General features: G+C 55.4%; 6 protein-coding genes across 6 annotated transcripts; 3 read left to right on the top strand and 3 right to left on the bottom strand.

Moving 5' to 3' along the window:
• Positions 1 to 636: 636 nt before the first annotated feature.
• Positions 637 to 2074, top strand: EsH8_VIII_000631 (carbamoyl-phosphate synthase (glutamine-hydrolyzing) CPA1; the record flags this gene model as incomplete). The annotated part of the gene is made up of 2 exons (XM_083269673.1): positions 637 to 828; positions 893 to 2074. 2 exons carry the CDS (start codon positions 637 to 639, stop codon positions 2072 to 2074), a joined length of 1374 nt encoding a protein of 457 aa, XP_083129441.1.
• Positions 2075 to 4314: 2240 nt separating this feature from the next.
• On the bottom strand, positions 4315 to 6960 carry EsH8_VIII_000630 (mitochondrial elongation factor MEF2; the record flags this gene model as incomplete). The annotated part of the gene is made up of 3 exons (XM_083269672.1): positions 4315 to 6533; positions 6663 to 6723; positions 6781 to 6960. The coding sequence occupies 3 exons, from the start codon at positions 6958 to 6960 to the stop codon at positions 4315 to 4317; spliced, it is 2460 nt and encodes an 819-aa protein (XP_083129440.1).
• Positions 6961 to 7688: 728 nt separating this feature from the next.
• Positions 7689 to 8677, top strand: EsH8_VIII_000629 (Golgi apparatus membrane protein TVP15; the record flags this gene model as incomplete). Its single annotated transcript, XM_083269671.1, has 7 exons — positions 7689 to 7708; positions 7804 to 7875; positions 8037 to 8080; positions 8147 to 8161; positions 8214 to 8282; positions 8360 to 8528; positions 8671 to 8677. The coding sequence occupies 7 exons, from the start codon at positions 7689 to 7691 to the stop codon at positions 8675 to 8677; spliced, it is 396 nt and encodes a 131-aa protein (XP_083129439.1).
• Positions 8678 to 9698: 1021 nt separating this feature from the next.
• On the bottom strand, positions 9699 to 11584 carry EsH8_VIII_000628 (GATA-type transcription factor; the record flags this gene model as incomplete). The annotated part of the gene is made up of 3 exons (XM_083269670.1): positions 9699 to 10534; positions 10585 to 11159; positions 11217 to 11584. 3 exons carry the CDS (start codon positions 11582 to 11584, stop codon positions 9699 to 9701), a joined length of 1779 nt encoding a protein of 592 aa, XP_083129438.1.
• A 3337-nt stretch (positions 11585 to 14921) lies between these two features.
• On the bottom strand, positions 14922 to 16268 carry EsH8_VIII_000627 (uncharacterized protein; the record flags this gene model as incomplete). The annotated part of the gene is made up of 2 exons (XM_083269669.1): positions 14922 to 15724; positions 15788 to 16268. 2 exons carry the CDS (start codon positions 16266 to 16268, stop codon positions 14922 to 14924), a joined length of 1284 nt encoding a protein of 427 aa, XP_083129437.1.
• Positions 16269 to 17257: 989 nt separating this feature from the next.
• EsH8_VIII_000626 (uncharacterized protein) lies at positions 17258 to 19267 on the top strand (the record flags this gene model as incomplete). Its single annotated transcript, XM_083269668.1, has 1 exon — positions 17258 to 19267. One exon carries the CDS (start codon positions 17258 to 17260, stop codon positions 19265 to 19267), a length of 2010 nt encoding a protein of 669 aa, XP_083129436.1.
• Between the last annotated feature and the right edge of the window lie 433 nt (positions 19268 to 19700).

The raw sequence follows: 19700 nt of genomic DNA, 5'->3' as shown, positions 1-19700 counted from the left end.
CGCTCGTGCTTCTTTTTATTTTTCTACCCGATCTCCCACCTCCTTCTCACTCTTTCCTTCTCTCTCACCAACAAAAATATCCCTTCCGCATCTTGCAAACACCCCCGTCGTACCGTCTCTCCACCAACCCAACGACTCATCCCGAGCAACACTATACCCTTCTTCTCCTGATATTCTCTTTCCCAGCTGCCCTTATGCACGGGCATCCCTCAGTTTTCACCTCCCAGGTACGTCAGTGCTGCTGCTGCTGCTGCAAACTCTCTTATCTCTATGTCTGCCCTTCCTCGCTTGGGGTCCGAGGTCACGGTTTTTTTCGTGATACCTCCAACCCCGCCGCCAAACCTTGTCTCACGCAGGTGCCCATGGCCCAATTGAAGCCATTGGAATTCCTCTTGCACAATACGCCATTGTTTTCTTTGACCAATACCAATAATGCTGGGAAATCACGCTTACTGACTCGCAATCATTAGGATTATCTTTCAGGTCCGCACGATGCCCCCGATTGCTCACCGCCTTCCTCGCAGCACAAGACTAACCATGTGCAATAGACCACTTGTGGAAGGCCCTCAGACCCTAGAGTGTCTGTCAAAATAATCAGCAACCTACTCCCCAACTTCTTCTAAACCAACAGCCAACATGTTCTCTCGATTGGCTGCCCAAATCGCCAAACCCGCGGCCAACGGAGCCGCCGGGTTGAGCTCCGGCCTCCGAGTTCAGACCCGATACCTTTCCGGCCAGGCCGCTGGCAGCAAGGGCCGTAAGATGCCCTTCACCGAGACCCGCGCCACCAGCCCCGTCGCCAACCTCGACGCCACCTTGACCATCCGAGTATGTTGCTCCAGAGCACCCATGCCACCCAGTCTCGTGACCAAGCCTGCTAACAGGACCACAGGATGGACCCGTCTTCTCGGGCCGAGCCTTCGGAGCAAACTCCAACATCTCGGGCGAGGCCGTCTTCACCACCTCCCTCGTGGGATACCCCGAGTCCATGACCGACCCCTCCTACCGAGGCCAGATCCTGGTCTTCACCCAGCCCCTGATTGGCAACTACGGTGTGCCCTCCAACCAGCGGGACGAGTGGAACCTCCTCAAGTACTTTGAGTCTCCCCACATCCAGTGCGCCGGTGTCGTCGTCGCCGACGTCGCCCTGCAGTACAGCCACTGGACCGCTGTCGAGAGCTTGAGCAACTGGTGTGCCCGTGAGGGCGTCCCGGCCATCTCGGGCGTTGACACCCGTGAGATCGTCACCTACCTCCGTGAGCAGGGTTCGTCCCTTGCTAGGATCACCATTGGTGACGAGTACGACGCCGACGAGGACGAGAGCTTCGTCGACCCCGGCGCCATCAACCTGGTCAAGCGTGTCAGCACCAAGGCTCCCTTCGTTGTCGAGTCCCCCGGTGCCCGCTTCCACGTTGCCCTGATTGACTGCGGTGTCAAGGAGAACATCCTTCGCAGCCTGGTCAGCCGTGGCGCCTCCGTGACCGTCTTCCCCTACAACTACCCCATCCACAAGGTTGCCAGCAACTTTGACGGTGTCTTCATCTCCAACGGCCCTGGTGACCCCACCCACTGCCAGGAGACCATCTACAACCTTGGCCGCCTCATGGAGACCTCGCCCGTCCCCGTCATGGGAATCTGCCTCGGCCACCAGCTCCTCGCCCTGGCCGTTGGTGCCCGCACCATCAAGCTCAAGTACGGCAACCGTGCTCACAACATCCCCGCCCTCGACTTGACCACTGGCCAGTGCCACATCACCAGCCAGAACCACGGTTACGCCATTGACGCCTCCACCCTTCCCAGCGACTTCAAGGAGTACTTCGTCAACCTCAACGACGGCTCCAACGAGGGCATGATGCACAAGACCCGCCCCATCTTCTCCACCCAGTTCCACCCCGAGGCCAAGGGAGGCCCGATGGACAGCTCTTACCTCTTCGACAAGTACATTGAGAACGTCCGCCTCTTCAAGGACAGCGAGAAGATCTTCAAGGACAACCGCCCCACCCAGCTCATGCTCGACATCCTCAGCAGGGAGCGTGTCGGCGTCGAGCCTACCGCTCTGGCCGCTGCTGCTTGAGTGATTGTCTTGTCGTAGCTTCCTCGTGAAAATGGGTTTCTGGGATTTCTTGCAGTTGCGGTAAAAGGTCTTTGCTTTGGGTATACGTTTTGGTGGGCTTGATGGTTCCTTCGTTTTTTTATACAGTTTATATTAGCTCAGAGACAGCTACTTTCCTAAATCGATACCTACCAACACATGATGCGGAAACAACATCGTTTGACTCGTTTCAATTGTGACCTCGCAGTGAATACATGCAACTCCCAAGATGTCATACCATTGAGTATTACGTTTCTGACGTGGACTAAAGAGAATACCATGAATGCCATAGGAAGCTTCTGCAACTCCAGGGTCATATAATTCTCTCGGAAAACCGGAGAAAGTTGAATACTTCCTTGGTTTCTTTGCAGCACTTACAAGCTCCAAGTAAGGCCTCCCTCTCCAAGGACTGAAACATCTGGCATGGTTAAGAAAGAAAAAAGCAGTAAGCCATATCCGTTTTCTGTTTCCCAACCAAGAATAAAACATGTCTACCAACGCCGCAACTGGACGCCCAAAAGTCTTAAATAGGGCAGTGACCTCGCAGTCAGAGAGGCCGGCATTGTAGAGTTGGAGAGCCTGAACGTGAAGGAGGCGTCTCCATATCAGAGAAGCAGGACGAGAGAGTAATGTTTCTTTGGGCCGGGAGGGGGTTTACGGCCGACAAGTCGGGAAGGTTAAGTGTAAACACCTTTCACTCTGTCACGATCCACCGTCCTCCCGTACAGACGAGACCCACCTACAGCACAGGCTGTTGGAGAGCCTCGTCACCAACCACACAACACCCCACGACACAGAAGATCAACGATACGAAGCAAAAAAACATACAACACCAGGTATTCGCTGGTCGTCACCGACCCAACTACTAATCCGGCCCTCATTGGCTTATCTATGGGAGAGCGGACGGGATCCCGAGTTTTCCAATGGGTATGGTCGTATGTGCTAGTTTGGAGGCACAGAGTAGTTTATATTGGGGGAGAGGAGGGGTCATTTTCTTCCACGCCCAATCTCAATATTGGCACACGTCCGTCTCGGCTCGGCTCGAATAGTGGGTGTTTATCAAGCAAAGTTTTGGGACCAGAACCTGATCTGAGGGTTCGTAAGAGTCCATCGTGGGTCCGGGAGGGAGGGTATCAATGGGGGCGTCTGAGAACCACAAAAAGAGACTTGAAGCGGGAGCCACTTGTAATACCACCGAGGGCTTGTAGTGTTGTATTGCTGGGCAACGAGGATCCAGAACATAAAACAATTTGCAATGTCTGAATGCTGAACGATAGCGGCATAGGTGAACTATGAAAGGGTGGTGGGGGGCCGAATCAGCAACGAGCTGGAATTCTGCTGACGGCAAAGTCACGACTGCCCTTTGGCCATGTGTTTCTAAAAGGAATAAGTAAATAATTTGATTGGAGCTATTCAGTTGGATGACTATGACTAGTCATGGGGAGATTTTGCGACGTTGGCAGTTCGTTCAGCTTCTGGGACGCGTTGACGTTGACCACCACACAGTTAGCTTAGCTGTAAGTCGTTGGTGCAGTGAACCCCCCCCAATCTTCGCAGCTGTGAGTCACAGCCCCGCTTAGACAAGGACTATAATATAGAAACTGCACAAAATTTTCAACAATCAGTACAAGCACGGTAGCTCAGGGGTAGAGCGCTGGGCTCATAACCCAGAGGTCCCTGGATCGAAACCAGGTCGTGCTAGATTTCATTTTTGCCTATTTTTTTCGGTTTGTTTTTGCCCGTCGCTGCTAGTTTGTTTGTTATATGCACTTTCTCACAGGGTCTTTCTCTTTGCGACCAAGATCTGCCAAATACCCTGTGTGCACAAATTTTTTAAACTTCCTTAGTCTGAGACACTGATTAGTAAGTCTTCTCCACGCTGAGACATTATAGATTTTTCGGGCTAGTTGGTCGGGATCGGAGGTGCGTCCCGTCTTCAACCCGGCTGCAGGCCGATGTGTGTGTGGGTCTCGACGGACGACTCCTTCCGTGCGTATCGGCTTAAACCCAAATTCGTAGCGTTTAGATGCTCTCTATTTGTGATTTTTCTGTTTCTCATGTACATACGACGACTTCTAGACATCTCTGGCTTTTATACCAGTATCCAGTCCGAAATATGGCTTTCATCCAATGCTCTGGACCTCCTCATAGGTCTTTCTTTCCCTATCGTACACGCCTCTAAGCCCGCCCCTATTTTATTTTGGCACAAGTCTTACTCTTTTTTACAATGTCTTCTCTCTTGAGCCGACGACTCGGTCGAAGCTGTCAAACGCCATCGTCATCGAGTGTCGCCCACCAGTCTTGCCCCTCAAGTGCTCATCAAAGTTGAGCACCTCCTTGAACGGCACCTTGGCCACAATCTCCACCGTCCGCGCCATCGACTTCTTCCCCCTCAGCGAGGCCACGCTCTCGTACGGATCCGGTGGCGTGTAGATCTTGCTCACGTCGATCCGCGAGCTCGACTCGGCAGACTTGTCGTTGACCTCGAGCACGTGCCCGCCCGCACCCGAGCTGATGTCGTGCTGCACCATGCCAGCCGCCGCCTCGGGACAGCTGATGTGCACCAGCATCACGGGCTCGAGGATGCCGATGGCCTGGCGGGAAGCGTGCGCCTCTCGCAGGGCCTCGCGGACGGCGCGGGATGCGGCGCCGGTGAAATGGCCTCCGGTCGGGTTCTCCGTCGCAGAGGCGTCGACTGTGATGGTGATGTGGCAGCCCTGTACAGGGGAGCCGCGCCGCGGGCCGCGGGCCACGGCGGCGACGGCCCCGTTGACGAGCTGTTGGCGCGCCTCTTCTGGGTCGAAGTTGATGACGCCCTCCTCTGGGAGGTTGATGATGACGTGGATCATGTTACCGTCGCGCTCGACGGTGGGCTCTAGGGCCGCCTGGCGGTGGTGCTCTCCTAATGGCTCGAGGGTCACGCTGCATGATACCTTGCCCGACCTGCTTGCGACAGCCCTGTCGAATGTGACGTGGTGCGGCCCGACTGTGGAGGTTAGGCACTCCTTGTAGTCGACTTCAATGGGGCCGAAGTCGGCCTGGACCTTGGGGTTCTGCTTCAGGTTGTAGACGGCAATGTCGAGGTGAAGCTTGCCCATGCCCTGGAGGATGAACTGCTCCGTCTTCTCATCCCGACTCCATCTCAAGCTGGGATCCTCTCGCGACGCGTTATCCAGGGCAATCTCCAGTTCCTTGGCGGCAGTGTTGCCGTGAGGATCGATCGCCAGGAAGGCTACCGGGGGAGGGATTTCTGGCGGCCTTATCTGTATATGTTTGAGTCCGTCCGGGACCTGTCTTTGAGAGACGGCCGTAATCAGTGTATCACCCGTGCGGGCCTTTTTCAATCCCTTGATGGCGCCAATCTGCCCCGTGGCAAGATGCTGCACATCCTCCGTCTTGGCCGCAGAGATCTGCAACAGGCCAAACGGCCGTTCGGCGAGTTGGTTGTGAGTGTTCCACGTAGACGAGTTTCTGTGCAGTTCGCCAAAGTAAACTCTTACGAAGCTAAGAACCCCCTCCTTGGGGTGATTGAAGACCTTGAAAACGGAGGCCACTGCTGCCACGCGATGGTGGCCCGACTTCTTTTCTGTGTGCTCATCCAGTAGCTTGACCAGGCTGTGCTTGGCGGGCCCCGCGCGTATTTCAAGTTCGGGACGTTCGTCCGGACTGGGGAGATAGTCGACAATGGCGTCCATCAACGGCTCCACGCCGATATGTCGGAAGCTGGCGCCAGCCAGCACAGGGATGACTGACCCATCGCCGCTGCGGATGGCGCGTCGGACGCTGTCCTTGAGCATTTTGCCAGTGATCTTGCTAGGATCATCCGCGAACAAGTCCATGATGGCCTCATCCCACTCAGCGAGGCCTTCGATGAGCCGCTCGCGCGCCGTCTCGATCTCTTCAAGGAGAGCTCCGTTGCCTGAAAGCACCTCTTGCAACTCCGCAAACTCGTACTTTGTTTTCTGCTTCTCAACCTTCCACCGGTATCCAATGCGGTCAATGATGTCGATGACTCCAACGAACTGGTCGCCGTCCCACCACGGGATCTGGCATACGAGCGGCCATCCGTTCAGACGAGATCCAATCTCCAAGACCGACTTGCGGAAAGAGGCACCATCTCGGTCCAGCTTGTTGACGAAGACGATGCGAGGGATCTTGTGATCATGGGCCGAAGCCCACACTCTTTCGGTGTGAGCCTCGACACCCTTGACGGAATCGATGATGCACACAGCTCCATCAAGAACGGGTAGACACCGGTCAACCTCGAATCTGAAGTCCTGGTGACCGGGCGTGTCTATGAGATTAATCGTTTTCGGGCGTGTTCCCGGCTGGCAATCTTGAGGCAGTGGCCAGTTGAATGTAATGGCCGCAGACTGAATTGTGATGCCTCTTTCCCGCTCCAAATCGAGGAAATCAGTCACCGTGTTTCCTGCGTCGACATCTATCTTCCGTCGTCAGCTGAGAGGCTTCAATGAAAACCTTTGCTGCACCCCGAGCCAAGCTCTCATCCACCCGGAAGTGGAGCTCAACTCAAAAGGCTTGACACCGAGTTTCAGTGAACATCACGTACCTCCAACACGATGTGTCACACCGCTATAATAGAGCATGCGCTCAGTGGTGGTAGTCTTGCCCTGCGAAGAGAGTCAGCCGCCTCATCGATCCAACTCCAAGGACGTATGATTACGCACGGCATCAACATGGGCAATGATTCCAATGTTCCTGATATCCTTGATGGGGGAATAGTGTTTTGCCTGCACCGGGGGAGTGTGTATTGACCTCCGAAAGCTCACGATGCCGGCGAACAGAGCTCGCCCTGGCAGCCGGCCGATGTGGCTCGGCCTGGGCACTGAAGCTCTGAGGGCCAACATGACCAAAACATGAAGCAGACTTTTGTTGTTGTACAATTACTGTTGAAAGAGAATGTCAATTGGCCCCGCTCACATTTTATTGTGTGATGAGATGAGTGGGTGCAACAACTGCTTGTCGCAAAAGTACTGATCTCAGACTACCTACCCACGAAGCTGTCGAAAGCTGTTGGTGTGAAGCTCTCTCACTGTCTCTCTCACACCTTTACCTCAGCCAAGGTCCGTCGGCAACCAACCAATCCGCGCTGCAAATCTTCAAACACCCCGGTCGCTGACTATGGAAGGCGGTCACTGAGCTCCCCTTCGCTGCCGTCAGAGCGGGCGTCAGTGTCCAGTCAGTGGCCTGGAAAAAGGCTGGGCGTGGCTGGTGCTTGGTGCTGTTGCTTGAGCCTGCGCCCGCTACGTGTACCTCCTCCGGTGACTGGTACCTGCCCCCGCTAGGTATCCACCGCAGCACTCCTTGTATCTAATCTGCCAGGTTTACCAGCTTCAGGAGCCAGACACGACGACTTTGACTCGTCAGCCTCTTCTCCGGACGTCACACATTGCATCCACCTTGCTTCTACACACCCACACACAACACACACAACACATCCTCCCCCAAACCCGCGATATCCAGCTGCCTGGCCACTCCATCCACGTCAGCTTCCCGTTTCTCTCCTACATATTCCCGCCTCCGCCATCGAATATTCGTCCCTTTCCCTGACCATCCGATACTCAATCCCGTCAAAATGGAGCTCTCCGACGCCTTGTAGGTCCAACCCTGTGCCCGGCAGCAGCTACCCTGTAGCTCCCCGATCCTTCGAGCGCATTCGCAAATCGCTAACCGCATGTCTCTCTCATCAGTCGCATCGTCAACTTGGCCACCGCGACCATCATGGTCCTGGGCGGCATCACCCAATTCTTCCACTTCACCTTGTACGTGTTTCCCGCCGTTACACACCCGCCGGACTTCCCTGTCCGTGGCTGCGACCTGCGCGCGCGCACACGGCTTCTGTGCGACAAAAAGTCGACCATCGTCGTGGAACGGAATAAGACGTATGGCATTCGAACAGCTCCAGCTAACAAATTGCGCGTAGCCAGAGCATCATCGTCGGCGCCTACGTGATCATCTTCGGTCTCTGTAAGTCCCTGCCTTCTTGCCAAGTCGTAAATGTCCCCCGCGAAGATGGCTAACCATGCGAACCAGGCACCGCGCTGCTCGGTAATTGATACTAATCCCCCCTCCCCGGATCGCTCTTCTAACCCAATCGTAGAGTTCCAAATCCCCCCTCAAGTCTCCCGCTACGCATCATTCCTCTTCTCCTTCCTCGGCCGCGGTGTCTGTAAGTCTCGAACCTCCCAATCATGCTCCAGCCCCGGGGCAATCTGGCACAGCTCTAACAAGTCAACCTTTTCCCAGTCTACATCTTCATCGGCTCCATCCTCCTCTCCGACAACATCTTCAAGGTCATCGCCGGCTCCATCATCGGCATTATCGGCGTCTCCTATGTCGTCCTCGAGTTCGTTCCCCAGATCGAGCCGCCAGCCAACATGCGCGAGGCCGACGGCGGCTGGGGAGCAGAGCAGGTGTAAGCTAGCTGCCCCTTTTCAACCACACAAACTGTCATCTCGGATGCTTCCCCTGGGAGAGGCACGGATTTCCCTATTTTCAAGAGAAAACTTTGCGAAATGAACCGGATTTGCTGAGGATTTCTTCTTTCGACCATCAAGATACTGAAAAGAGAGGGAACCCCGTATACGACCAACAACGAACCTCAGCCCCGCACCGAAGCTGAGAGAGAAACACGAGAAGAGAGAAGAGGCGACGGAGTAGGGACACGGTAGACCCGACAGAACCCCCCTTCTTGATGTTTGGCCATGCCGGGCCCGCTGTATATTGTGTATTCGCAACTGTAAAGCACGAACGTTCTACGAGTGTGTGGGGTGGGAGGCTGGGCATATTGCGCGCCGGTTGTTCAATGGGAGGATGTACCTGGCGCAGTGTATGAATTTCACTTTTTTCCTTTAGAAGGTTGGTGCAAGGGAGACATTGGGAGGCCGGTAAAAGTAAGGTGTTGTTTGTGATCCGTAATGGTTAGTCTAACAGACCTGATTTTGCCCTCGAAACATTTTCCCCCTCCTTACATGCCCGGTGCATGAGCAAATGAATGCTTGCTTCCGTTTTCGAATTCGACGCGCAGACTCCGGTTGGAATGGCCACCCGCGTCGTCCAGTCGACGCTGCCATGCCCCCCCAGTTTCCGGGACCCTGTTCTTCCCTTTTTTTGGGCCTTGCCCATTACCGCTTTTGGGGGTTCCGGCATCTAAAACCATATAAAAAAAGCCAAAGCAAATAATAATAAATAATAAAAATGGGCAAAAGAATCCGTACTTTGAAACTCCACTTGTAGCCCAGCCAGCCCAGCCAAGTCACCCCACCCCCAATGGTTTCTAAGAGACGGTCCTCCTTTTTCTTTTTGCGATCGTCGTACTGAAGAAACGCCGTGTCGTGAGCCGGAAAGGGCAAAAAAAAAGAAAACACCGTCCTCTCCTCCTGTAGGGGCCAGACCTGTCCGTTTTGATCTCTCCTCGTTCGCCAAATAGTCGCCCATGCGAAGCCGCACGCCCGTTCATAAAATCACAGGGAACTCCGAGCCATGATGCGTGTGCTGTACCCATGCTTTCCCGTTACCCAATTTCAACACTCGATGGCCCCCTTCGGGTGCGTCTCATCTTGGAATCTTCGTTTTTCGCTTTCGTTCATTCGTGACCCAGCTCTGCCAGTTCCCTCTCTTTCGCCGCCAGCATCTCCCTCATCCGCTCGGCCTCCTGAACCAGGGCCGCCCTTTTTTCCGCCTTTGCCCTCTCGCTTTCCGGTCTGTATCCTGCATTGCTTGTCTGGCTGCTCGGCCCGGGCGATGGGAGAGGGGTCATGTGGGTATTTGAATAGGACCCTGGGCTTGGCGCAGAGGCGGCAGGGGACATGGCAGAACGGGCGTAGTGTTCCGCGGCATCTTCGCCTCCTGAGTGGTAAGGGGGGCTGTCGTCTCCGGTGGTCGGGTTCAGGATCGACTTGATAGACGACAGTCGCTTGGAGGAGTCGGGGCCGCCATCGCCTGGCGGGTTTCCTTCCGCAGACAACGACCGCTTCCTAGACGGAGATAGGAAAGACGCAGGAGACAGCGAGGACTGCCGTTCCCCCGTGGCGTTGAGTGACATGATCGGAGCGAGACGGTTGTCGTCGTTGAGTGATCCCGAGTAGGGGTGCGCAGTTCGGGAACTCGTTGATTGATAGGCAGTCAAGTCGTGCGACGGGAGAGGTGAGCCTTGGCGATTCTGACGCAGATGAAGGTCTGGAAGCATGGCTGGGGAGTCTTCTGGGCGGCGTCGGAAGCCCAGGTTGATGGATCCATCTTCGTTCATCGTGCCCCTCTCAGGACTTCCCTCTGGCGCCTGGCTTTGCGTCTCTGAACCCTCGAGCATTTCTTCCGTCCACTCGCCGCCAAAGGAGGATGGTATCACGCGTTTCCGTCTCTTGATTATCGACTTTTTCATCGTTACAGGTCGGTGAACGCCGTGTAGCTTATAATAGAGACCTAATTATGTCAGCACATCGAGGACTTCCCCAGAAAAAGACGGCACGTACCGCAGGCATTGCAAATCGTGTGGCCGCTTTCGTCTCGCCTCCATAATGGGGTGATGGTGGTGCCGCAATTTTGGCAGGCAATCACAACGGTCTGATTTGGGTTTTGTCCCTGAATTTGCAGCGCAGCAATGTCGACAGGAGCAGCAGGGTCGTCCACAGCCATGGGTTCACCTGGGGATTGACTCGAGGAGCCGCCGCCGCCGCAACCGCCGCCCTGTGCAACGTTGAGATGGGCAGATTTCGACACGCGGTTGTTGTAGGCAGGGCAACCGCTGCAGCCCTCGGCACCGCCCGTACCGTTGCACTTGCCACCGCCTGGGCAAGTGCCTGACGGGGCCTGCTCCTCGGTGACATACGTCGGAGCAGGGGCACTGAGGTATTTCGGACCCGGACCTGGCGCTGGAGCAATCTTTGGCGGGGCAGTCCTCGGAGCCGCAGCAACGAGATGCGGGGGCTTCTTCAGGTTAGTTGGCCGCGAGGCGTTCCTTGCCTTCTGGTACAGGCCACAGGCGTTGCAAATCGTCGTTCCCTGGGGAGATCTCCTCCATAATGGCGTCCGTGTCGTACCACAGTTACTATTACTGATCAGATTGCTGTTAAGAAGGGGGGTTAGGAGGTCGTGGTCCTCTTACCTGCAGACTTGACCAACCTGGCCCGATGAAGAACTCGCTGTTGTCGGTGCCGGACTGGGTCTTGGCTCCGATCTCACCTCCTTGGGCGAGCCGTCGCTGGACATTGAGATCGGACTCCTGGCGTGTGACCTTGACGTGGCTTCGCTCGACGGACTACGTCGGAAGTCTGGTCGCAGGCTCGCTGGCGCCTCGGGATCCTCGCCTCTGCCTACTGGACTGGGGCCTCTCGTTTGCTCTGTGGAACCATACTGCCCTCCGTCTCGGGCTTTGGGGGACATTCGTCGCGACGGAAGGGCGGTTCGGATGGTGGACGGGGGCTGCTTGGCCGACCCGTGTGCCGCCGACGTGATGGCATCGGCCATAGCCATTCGAAAGAAGCGTAGTTCGGTCGGAGTTGATGAACCGGTCGTAAGGGGGGTATTGGCTGCAATAAAAGATGCGGGAGAATCGAAGTGGGATGTAAGGGGGCCTTCACGAACAAGAAGGGGGGTATCAATCACGGTGATTTGATGGCTTCGTAAGGCAGCAATGCTAAGCCTGGAGAAGGGAACACCGCTTTAGGGGAAAGAAGAGATACCAACGGCGAGGTGGTCGAAGGCGTAGAGAGTGAGCGAGGAAGTTGGAACCGAGTCAAACTTAGACAAAACCCCACCACGGTGCAAAGGTGGTTCGACGGTCGGTAGTCCGGAGGAGGGCCAGGGGATGGAATCGTCCCGTCCACGAATCGTCGACAACGTCAGGAAAGGTCTATGGAGAACCGGTTGACGGAGGCAGGAGAGCGGGATCGGGGACCGGGGGGAGGACAGAGGGTCGCCACCGTTGATCCAGGGCAAGAAGGACTTTGGCGTTCTGTGTCTCTACAGGCACAGCGTGGTGTGAGAAACGGAGGGGTCGATGCCAGAGGTCGGTTTCCTGAAGGCCGGACTTGATCGAACCAAAGGAGGGGAGATGAAGAGGGTTGGGGGAATGACGACGGCCTAGGAGGGTAAGAGCGGTGATTTCGAGTGCATGCTGAGGAGAAAATAACGGATGTTGCTGGCGTTGACAGACATGTAAGAGCCCCTCGTCGAATGGAGGGCAGTGGCTCCTGAAGGGTTCACCGGGCGGTGAGAGGGTCGGCGAGTGCTCGGTGGGTGGGTTTTGGGCCTGGCAAAGGGGTGGGAGGTGCTGGAATAGTGGCTGAATAGTCAGCGTGCCTGTGTTGATCTTGGACAGGGCGGGTGTTGGTCTAGTGGCGGAGTGGTAAGTAAGTGTGCTGTGCACGACGAGCAGGGCGATGATGAGGGACGAGAGACGCGGCGCTGGCAGAAATCACGAGAGCAGACAGCCCACGCCCACGCCCACACACACACGCTGCTGCGACTACTGCTGCGACTCGGCTCGCTTCCCAATGACGAGTGACGGACGAGAAATGGGGGAAAATCGGAGCCCGGTCGTTGGGTGATCTGGGCTGAGAGGTCACGGATTACAACATGTGGCCGCTGATTGGCTTTCAGCAGGCATGTCGCTAAGACACTAAGACCAGCGTAACAGGGGGTTGCGAACCCACCTCCTACAAGAGTCCACCTTGTTGCGTCCAGCATCGCGGCATTGATGGCACCGGGTCGAGAGACTAAGGCTGTTTTGGCAGTGACTTTTTAGTTTTGCATCTGACGGGAAAGCCTCTGATTCCGTCCAGTACCTCCCCCGGGTGGTCGTCCCTCGCTCCCATGTCGCTGTTACCATCTACACCTGGGATATGTCGTCCTTTGACGAACACAGTTCCAGACAAGGCAGACAATCAGATATTGGCTATCAAGAAACCGATACAGCTTTCAACCAAAAGTGATAGCGACAGACAGGGGCCCTATGAGACGATTAGTACTATCAGGTACCCAGCGTCCAGGTCTAGTCCCGAAAAATACGGCGTATTTAGCCTTTCCCGGTTGGCATGGCCCGGCCTTCCCTGGCGGGGGTCGTCCTGCGCTGCGACTTCATTTAGCGGGCACGCCCTGATTTGCTTGACTCTTTCAATGGATCAATCGGCACGTCTGGCGAGTAGCGCCGTCTCCATGTCAATTGTGCGCCAGACCCTTGGCCCCCGGAAGAAATAATTTGGAAGGTAGCTTCAAAGCCGAGTATGACGCCGACTAACACGCTGTGTAGCACCCAAAGCACACCTGGCACCTGAGCACTCCTTCACCAACCAACGCCGCTAACATCCGACGCATCAAGTTACACAAGTATATATGTAAATATATGTACACAAAGAAAGAAATCAAACGTGGCAGAGGCAGGCGGTACAGAGTATCATCGACCATGTTTCTTAAAGGGAAGCCCAATCCTGCCAGGAGGCCGTCAGCGTGAGCCGACTCAGCACCCTCATCACCTCTCACATCACCGGCAAAGTCCCGCCGGCTGAAGCGAGATGCAGCACCCGAAAAAAGGGGACCCAAGAAGTCAAATCCACCCTTGTCCCCAAGGCCCTGTGCCCGCCAGCTCGGTCTCCGGTTCCAAATTCCCAGTGTGTGTCCCCCAGAGTGCTGGAATCGAAACAGGGCCCCAAGCCTACGGGTTGCCGACCCAGCGTTCGAATAAGATGTGCCAAGATGCAATGCAACGCGCCCGATGGGGGACTCTCTCCGACAAAGGGCGGGCATGTACGTAGTGTTAGTCGGACGCCGTGCTATGTAGTCTCGTTCACCAAGGGCAGGCTTATACCGCCACCACTAGGTAGCGGAAGCAAACCGAGCAAGAGGATACGAAAATCCGACCCCCGTCGAGGGAATCGCAGGCTTCGGTTCTTGGCCTATCAATCCACCACACGCACCACCACCACCACTGCCATCACCACCACACATCCTTGAATCCTTCACATCACTACGAGGAGGATTTCCCAAAGGCACACAGAGCAAGCCTTCGATAGGTGGGGCAGACCGGAGCCCGGCTCCGAGATCTGTCAAGTCCTGTCCAGTGACAGGCGACCTGAATAAGCTGACAGGGTCCTCCGAGGCGGTGACGAATAAGGTGGTCGGGGTTCCTACTGCCCCCCCAGACAACCTTTGTGAAAAATACGTAATCCCGAGGAGTGGCATGGTCGCTCTCGGTGTTAAGAGGAGGCATGATGTGATCGATCTCGACTTTTTTTTCTCTCTTCTTCTCCCCGCCTCGGTGGCCGACCCCTAATGCCCAAGAAAGCCGAGGCGTAAGACCGAGGTCTAGGGCCTTCTGAAAACCTAGCATCAGGCCTCGGGGGTAGGTATCCATAACAGCGAGATGGGCTCCGGATCCGACGAAATGCGCACTGAGTCGGCCCTCTTATCCGGTGTTAGAGCCCAGAGGTTGGGGCACTTATTTATGCTCAGAGTTGAGGGACTGCCGAGGTCTGCAGCCACCTCCCTGATAACGTTGACCAATCGTCTTATTTTTGAATGTCATCTTAGACCATTCATATCGTCCGATTTGCTCAGCTAAGCCAACAGGGTATTGCAAGGGAAGGAGAAGGATGGTCTTAACGTCATTCGAGAGAAAGTTTACTTTGCAACATTGTGTCATACTTGACTAAATGGGTATCTGCAGCGTCCGCCCAAAAGAAAAGGAAAATAAAGAAAGCTAGAATAGGGGTATACGCATTCCAAAGAATTGCCCGCCGCCACAAAGGTAGCGAAGAAAAAGCCGGGCCCTGCTGATGATTGCACCAGCCTCCTCCAATCATCCTCTGTCGTGTTAAGCGTCGGGATCGCTGTCCCCGTCGATAATTGAGTAGTTAAAATCGTCCTTCATGTCAATCATTGCGTCTCTCGCCAGGCAAACCACTATCGCAATAGTGATGGCATTCCACACGGCTTGATAGCGCTTGCTAAAGCCAACCTCAACCTGATAGCTGACATAGGCATCGTCGCCCTCCTTGGCCGAATCAATGGTGAGCACCATGACCGAGGTATTGACGATAAACAGCCCATAGAGGACTGGTGGCTGACGTGTATATCGACCATCCTGTTGGTTGGGCAACTGTCTTGCCGGACTACTGACCTTCTTACTTGGAGTTTCGCAGTCGTGAGCACCGTCGTAGTTGATCCCGTTGTGTGGCGGAGTTGACGGGGGGTCCGTTTGCGGTTTTTGTGGCGACGGCGTCGGATACTTGTCAGGGACGAGGACGACTCTATTGTCCTCGGGCTCGGCTTCTTCGCTGTCTTCTTCCGGTTGATCCCCATGGCTTTTTACATCGCCGTCGTTGGCTTCGGGCATTTCGTCGACTCTCCAGTGCGCGCGGTGAGTGGCAGCAGCAGCTTTGAGACGGAGTTGCATGTGCTCTTCGATGGCTTGGGGTGTCATTGATGTATCCACCATGTCGATAATGAGGTTCGGCAGGTATTCGATATTGTTGTACTCCCCATCTTGCTCGGCCCATTTCGTAAACTCCTGGAGCTCCTTCTCAATAAACCCACGCGCCCTATGTCTTTGGCGTGTCTGACAAAACCCCCGAACAAATGCCGTCAAGTCAATGAGACGAGCAAGTGCTCTCGTAGCTTCATTACGTCAGCATACCTCAGTTTTTTTTCTTCTTTTGGATTTCAAGTCTCGTGACTCACCCTTGAAGTCATTGCCAGATCGCGCGTTGATGATAGGCGGATGCGCGTCAGAGCTCGCGAAGAGAACGTCAGGGATAGGTATCCCTCGGAAGTCCATATCCCAATGCGATGGGAGCAGAGGACTGTACTGTCTCATGTACAGAACCTCGAAAAGTCTGAGCTCATCTTCACTCCAGTTGTCGCTGCCAGGGAACAGCTTTCTTTCTTCGTCCATATCCTCAAGCTGCCGGAGCGCCTCATCCTTCTCCTTCTCACTCAAGACATCCTCTTCCCTCTTCACGAACTTGCGGGGTGTCTTCTTGACACGGCCGGCCAGAATTTTGTCTGATCCCGGCGTGCCGCCTCTGCCAATGCTTGTGCTCGTTGGCGGAGTGTCGGTGAGAGGTGTTACGCTGAGTCGACTACGACCAATAGGTTTAGTGAGCTGCGGAGTGTGCGCTGGTGAGGGACTCCTCGTGGACCCTGAGGAGAGTTGATTCATCTCAAGTTACGGTGTTGTGGGACGAATGGATTGAGAAATCGATGAGTAGCGAAACAGCCCAAAGTTGGGCGTGAGATTCGGGGCGTCGAGATTTGGTATTTGCTGGCGCTGCGGGAATGTCACGCCTTTTGTCATCTTATGAAGGTGTTTGGCGAGAATGGCAGCTGCGAAAATGCATTTCTTTGTCGAGTCGACCCTCGTCGCTTCTTCATCTGGGGACTTCTATTTGGACTATGTGTTGCGACTTCGCGCAAGGGCAGGAAGCAAGGAGATCGAGACGTCCTCAGATGTCCAGTGTGAAAATGTCAAAGTAGGAAGTATTGGACAACAGGGACCTATAGCATTGTCTGTGACGGTTGCGGCGACCAGACGCAAGAAAGCCGTTGAAGTCCTCTCTTTTAAGTCGAAGCCGACGCGGTGAGACACACAATGGAAATGAGACAAAAACCGCGCCTGCAAGCGATCAAAGGTATGTACTATGGCAGGCAGGCGTTGCAGGCTTCCACCACAAGGTGACCTGGCCCGTGCACATATTCTTCCCATCGAATTGTCCAATCCTCCTGCCTCACTTGCTCAGCTCGAAGCCACGTGACTGATCTTCCGGCAGATAACCGGCCTTACTTTTAGCGAAAAGATGTGGGGCCGCTCGCAGAGATGACATCTTTCCCACGGACGGGAATCGATCACTGAGGGTGGGCAGTAGCCCCTGCACTAGTGACCTTCCTAGTGTCCTAGTTCAGTGGAGAGGCTCTCGTTTGCATGACGGGGCAATTTTTCAGGTCGCGACGACGCGCTCGGAGCGACCGAGTACTTCATCTTGGATCCTCCATCTACCACCCAAATTCGCCAACAACACATTATCCAACGCGCGTAAATCATTCGAGCAAGTCGTATTTCTTTTTCCGACTTACGCGCCTGCAGAACAAAATCAAATTATCCAGCAGCCCAGCTATGCGCCAATCTTTGCGCCTGGCCAACAACTATTCACAATGAAGGATTGGAGCAAACAAACCGTTGTCCAACTCAAGGCCGAGTTGAAGCGCAGAGGACTTGCTGTAGCTGGTCTGAAGCAGGAGCTCGTTGCGCGCCTCACAGAGCACGACACCGAAGCTGTCGCGCAAGAAGCAGAGGCCTCCCCAGAACCCGCGTCCCAGTCTGCAGAGCAGTCTGCAGAGCCTGCGGAAGCGCCCGCCGAACCCGCCCCCATCGATACCACCCCCAAAGATGCTGCGGCCGCCGAGCCCGAGCCCGTAGCTCAGGAAGCAGTCGAGCCGGCTGCAGAAGCCAGTCATGAGCCGACAGCGATTGCTGCCGAGGCAGACAAGCAAGATACGCAGGCGACAGTTCTCGAATCCATCACTGCATCAGACCCTACACCTCCTGCCCCTACAGAGATAGCGCAGGATGCCCAGAAACGGAAACGCCGATCAGAGAGCCCTATCGAATCATCTGAATCGGTTTCTCGTAAGCGCATCAAAGCAGACCAAGATCGCATTGATGCGGACCAGGACAGCAATGCGCAAACCTCGAAGCCATCTGGATTATCTGAAGTTATAAGCGATATCAAGGACGCATTGGTGGAAGGCACGAGCATCGTTGACGATGTCGCAAAGGATGCGAAGGACGTTTCGAAGAATCTCGATGGGCCTGAGGACGAGCCGATGGAACAGGACCAGCCTCAAAGCACCGAAGCAGGTGCTGAAGATACTGCGATGGCCATAGATCAGGAAGAAATCGATGAAAAGGCAGACGATGCTTCTCAAATCGAAGCTCCTGCCTCAACAGAACCCATCGAAGACGACACCATACCCAGAGACCATTCAGGCCATGGCCAAGAGAGGGACGACGCGGCTGAGCTAGGACAACGAACCGTTAGCCGTCAAGACGACGGCGATGCAATGGAGTACGAGAGAGACGTTAAACCGGCGGTTCACCCTGCCACCAGAGCGCTCTACATCAAGAACTTTATGAGACCACTCCGAGAGAACACGGTGCAGGCACATCTCGTCAACCTTGCAACTCCTGCCGGCGCAGCGCCCAACGATGATGACATTGAAGAGTTTTACCTCGACCAGATCAAATCTCACGCCTTTGCCGTCTTCAGATCTACGACACAGGCTTCGCGCGTTCGCAGTGCCCTGCATGACGTCATCTGGCCAGACGAACGCGAGCGCAAGCCACTGTGGGTGGACTTTGTGCCCCCAGAGAAGGTCAGGGCATGGATTGACAAGGAAGAAACTCAAGGCAGTCGCAAGAGAGGCATTCGCTGGGAAGTGCTCTACGAAGAGGAGGATGACGGATACGTCGTCGCCCGCCTGGATTCTGGCACCGCACCTCCACCAGCGCTATCGGCTCCTGAACCTGCGAGGCCTGCGCCTTCTGGCCCGGCTGTTAAGGACGTCAACGCCATTCCCCTCGGTCCTCGTGGCGGTCGGGGAACCGAAGGCGCGCCTTTGGGGCCCCGGGGAGATGCGCCGCGCGGGCCTGGCCCTAGGCCTCCACGCCAGATCCCAGGATTCCCTGGAGGTAATGTCCAAACCACGCGAGCAAATCCCCCGATTTCTTTCCAGCCCGTCTCAGAGGACCTGGCCAGCAGACGTATCCGTAACATGCGATCGTTCTACACTCAGGACCTTGATCGGGATATGGGCGCTGAGAACGAAATCAACCGCTACACATTCGAACAAGGAGACAACTTTGTTGATCGTGGTCAAGAGGTCTTCATCGGCATCCGCCCTCCTCATAGAGAGGCCGAGCGACGTCGACAGATGACGGGTGGAAGACCGCCGCATAGAGGTGGGCCTCCTTCATCGCGTGGTGGCAGACGCGGTGGTGGTGGTGGCGGTGGTGGCCGCCGTGGACCCCGCCTGCTCAGTGACAGGTATCTGCCGGGAATCAACGAGAGCGGCCCTTACAGACAGGGAGATCGTGGAAACTTTGCATCTCGTGGAGACGACGATCGCCGGTCTCGCCCTGACGACCGCGGTAGACGGTACTAGAACGACCAACCAAATAGCCTTGGCTGTCTCGATTGGGGTATTTGCGCATGCCCCGACATCGATATAGCACCGGAACTAGTCCAGATACACCAAGGCAGCTCTTCGGCCCCGTTGGTGGATAGAATGCCAGATACACCAGTCTGGGAATGGTTATCTCCGTTACCGTCACAACCATAAGCTCATACTATCAACGGGCTGGTGGCTATGAACTATGCGGCCATATCGGGTCAAATCCCACTGAATATTGAGGAAGCGATGCAGACGGACGACGAGGCACGTTGCGCACATCACATATAGAAGGGAGGAAACCAGGAACACCAAAACCGGGGAGGTCTCTCGACCGGGGTAACGGCGTTTTGACCTCGAGATTTTGGGAGACAGGCAGAGGGAGCAGAGAACACCATATCTCGAGAATCACTCTTGAGCATGGATG

This window comes from Colletotrichum jinshuiense, chromosome 8 (genome assembly GCF_051148585.1).
Source record: "Colletotrichum jinshuiense chromosome 8, complete sequence".
Lineage (NCBI taxonomy): Eukaryota > Fungi > Ascomycota > Sordariomycetes > Glomerellales > Glomerellaceae > Colletotrichum > Colletotrichum jinshuiense.
This window is presented reverse-complemented; position numbering and strand designations above follow the sequence as displayed.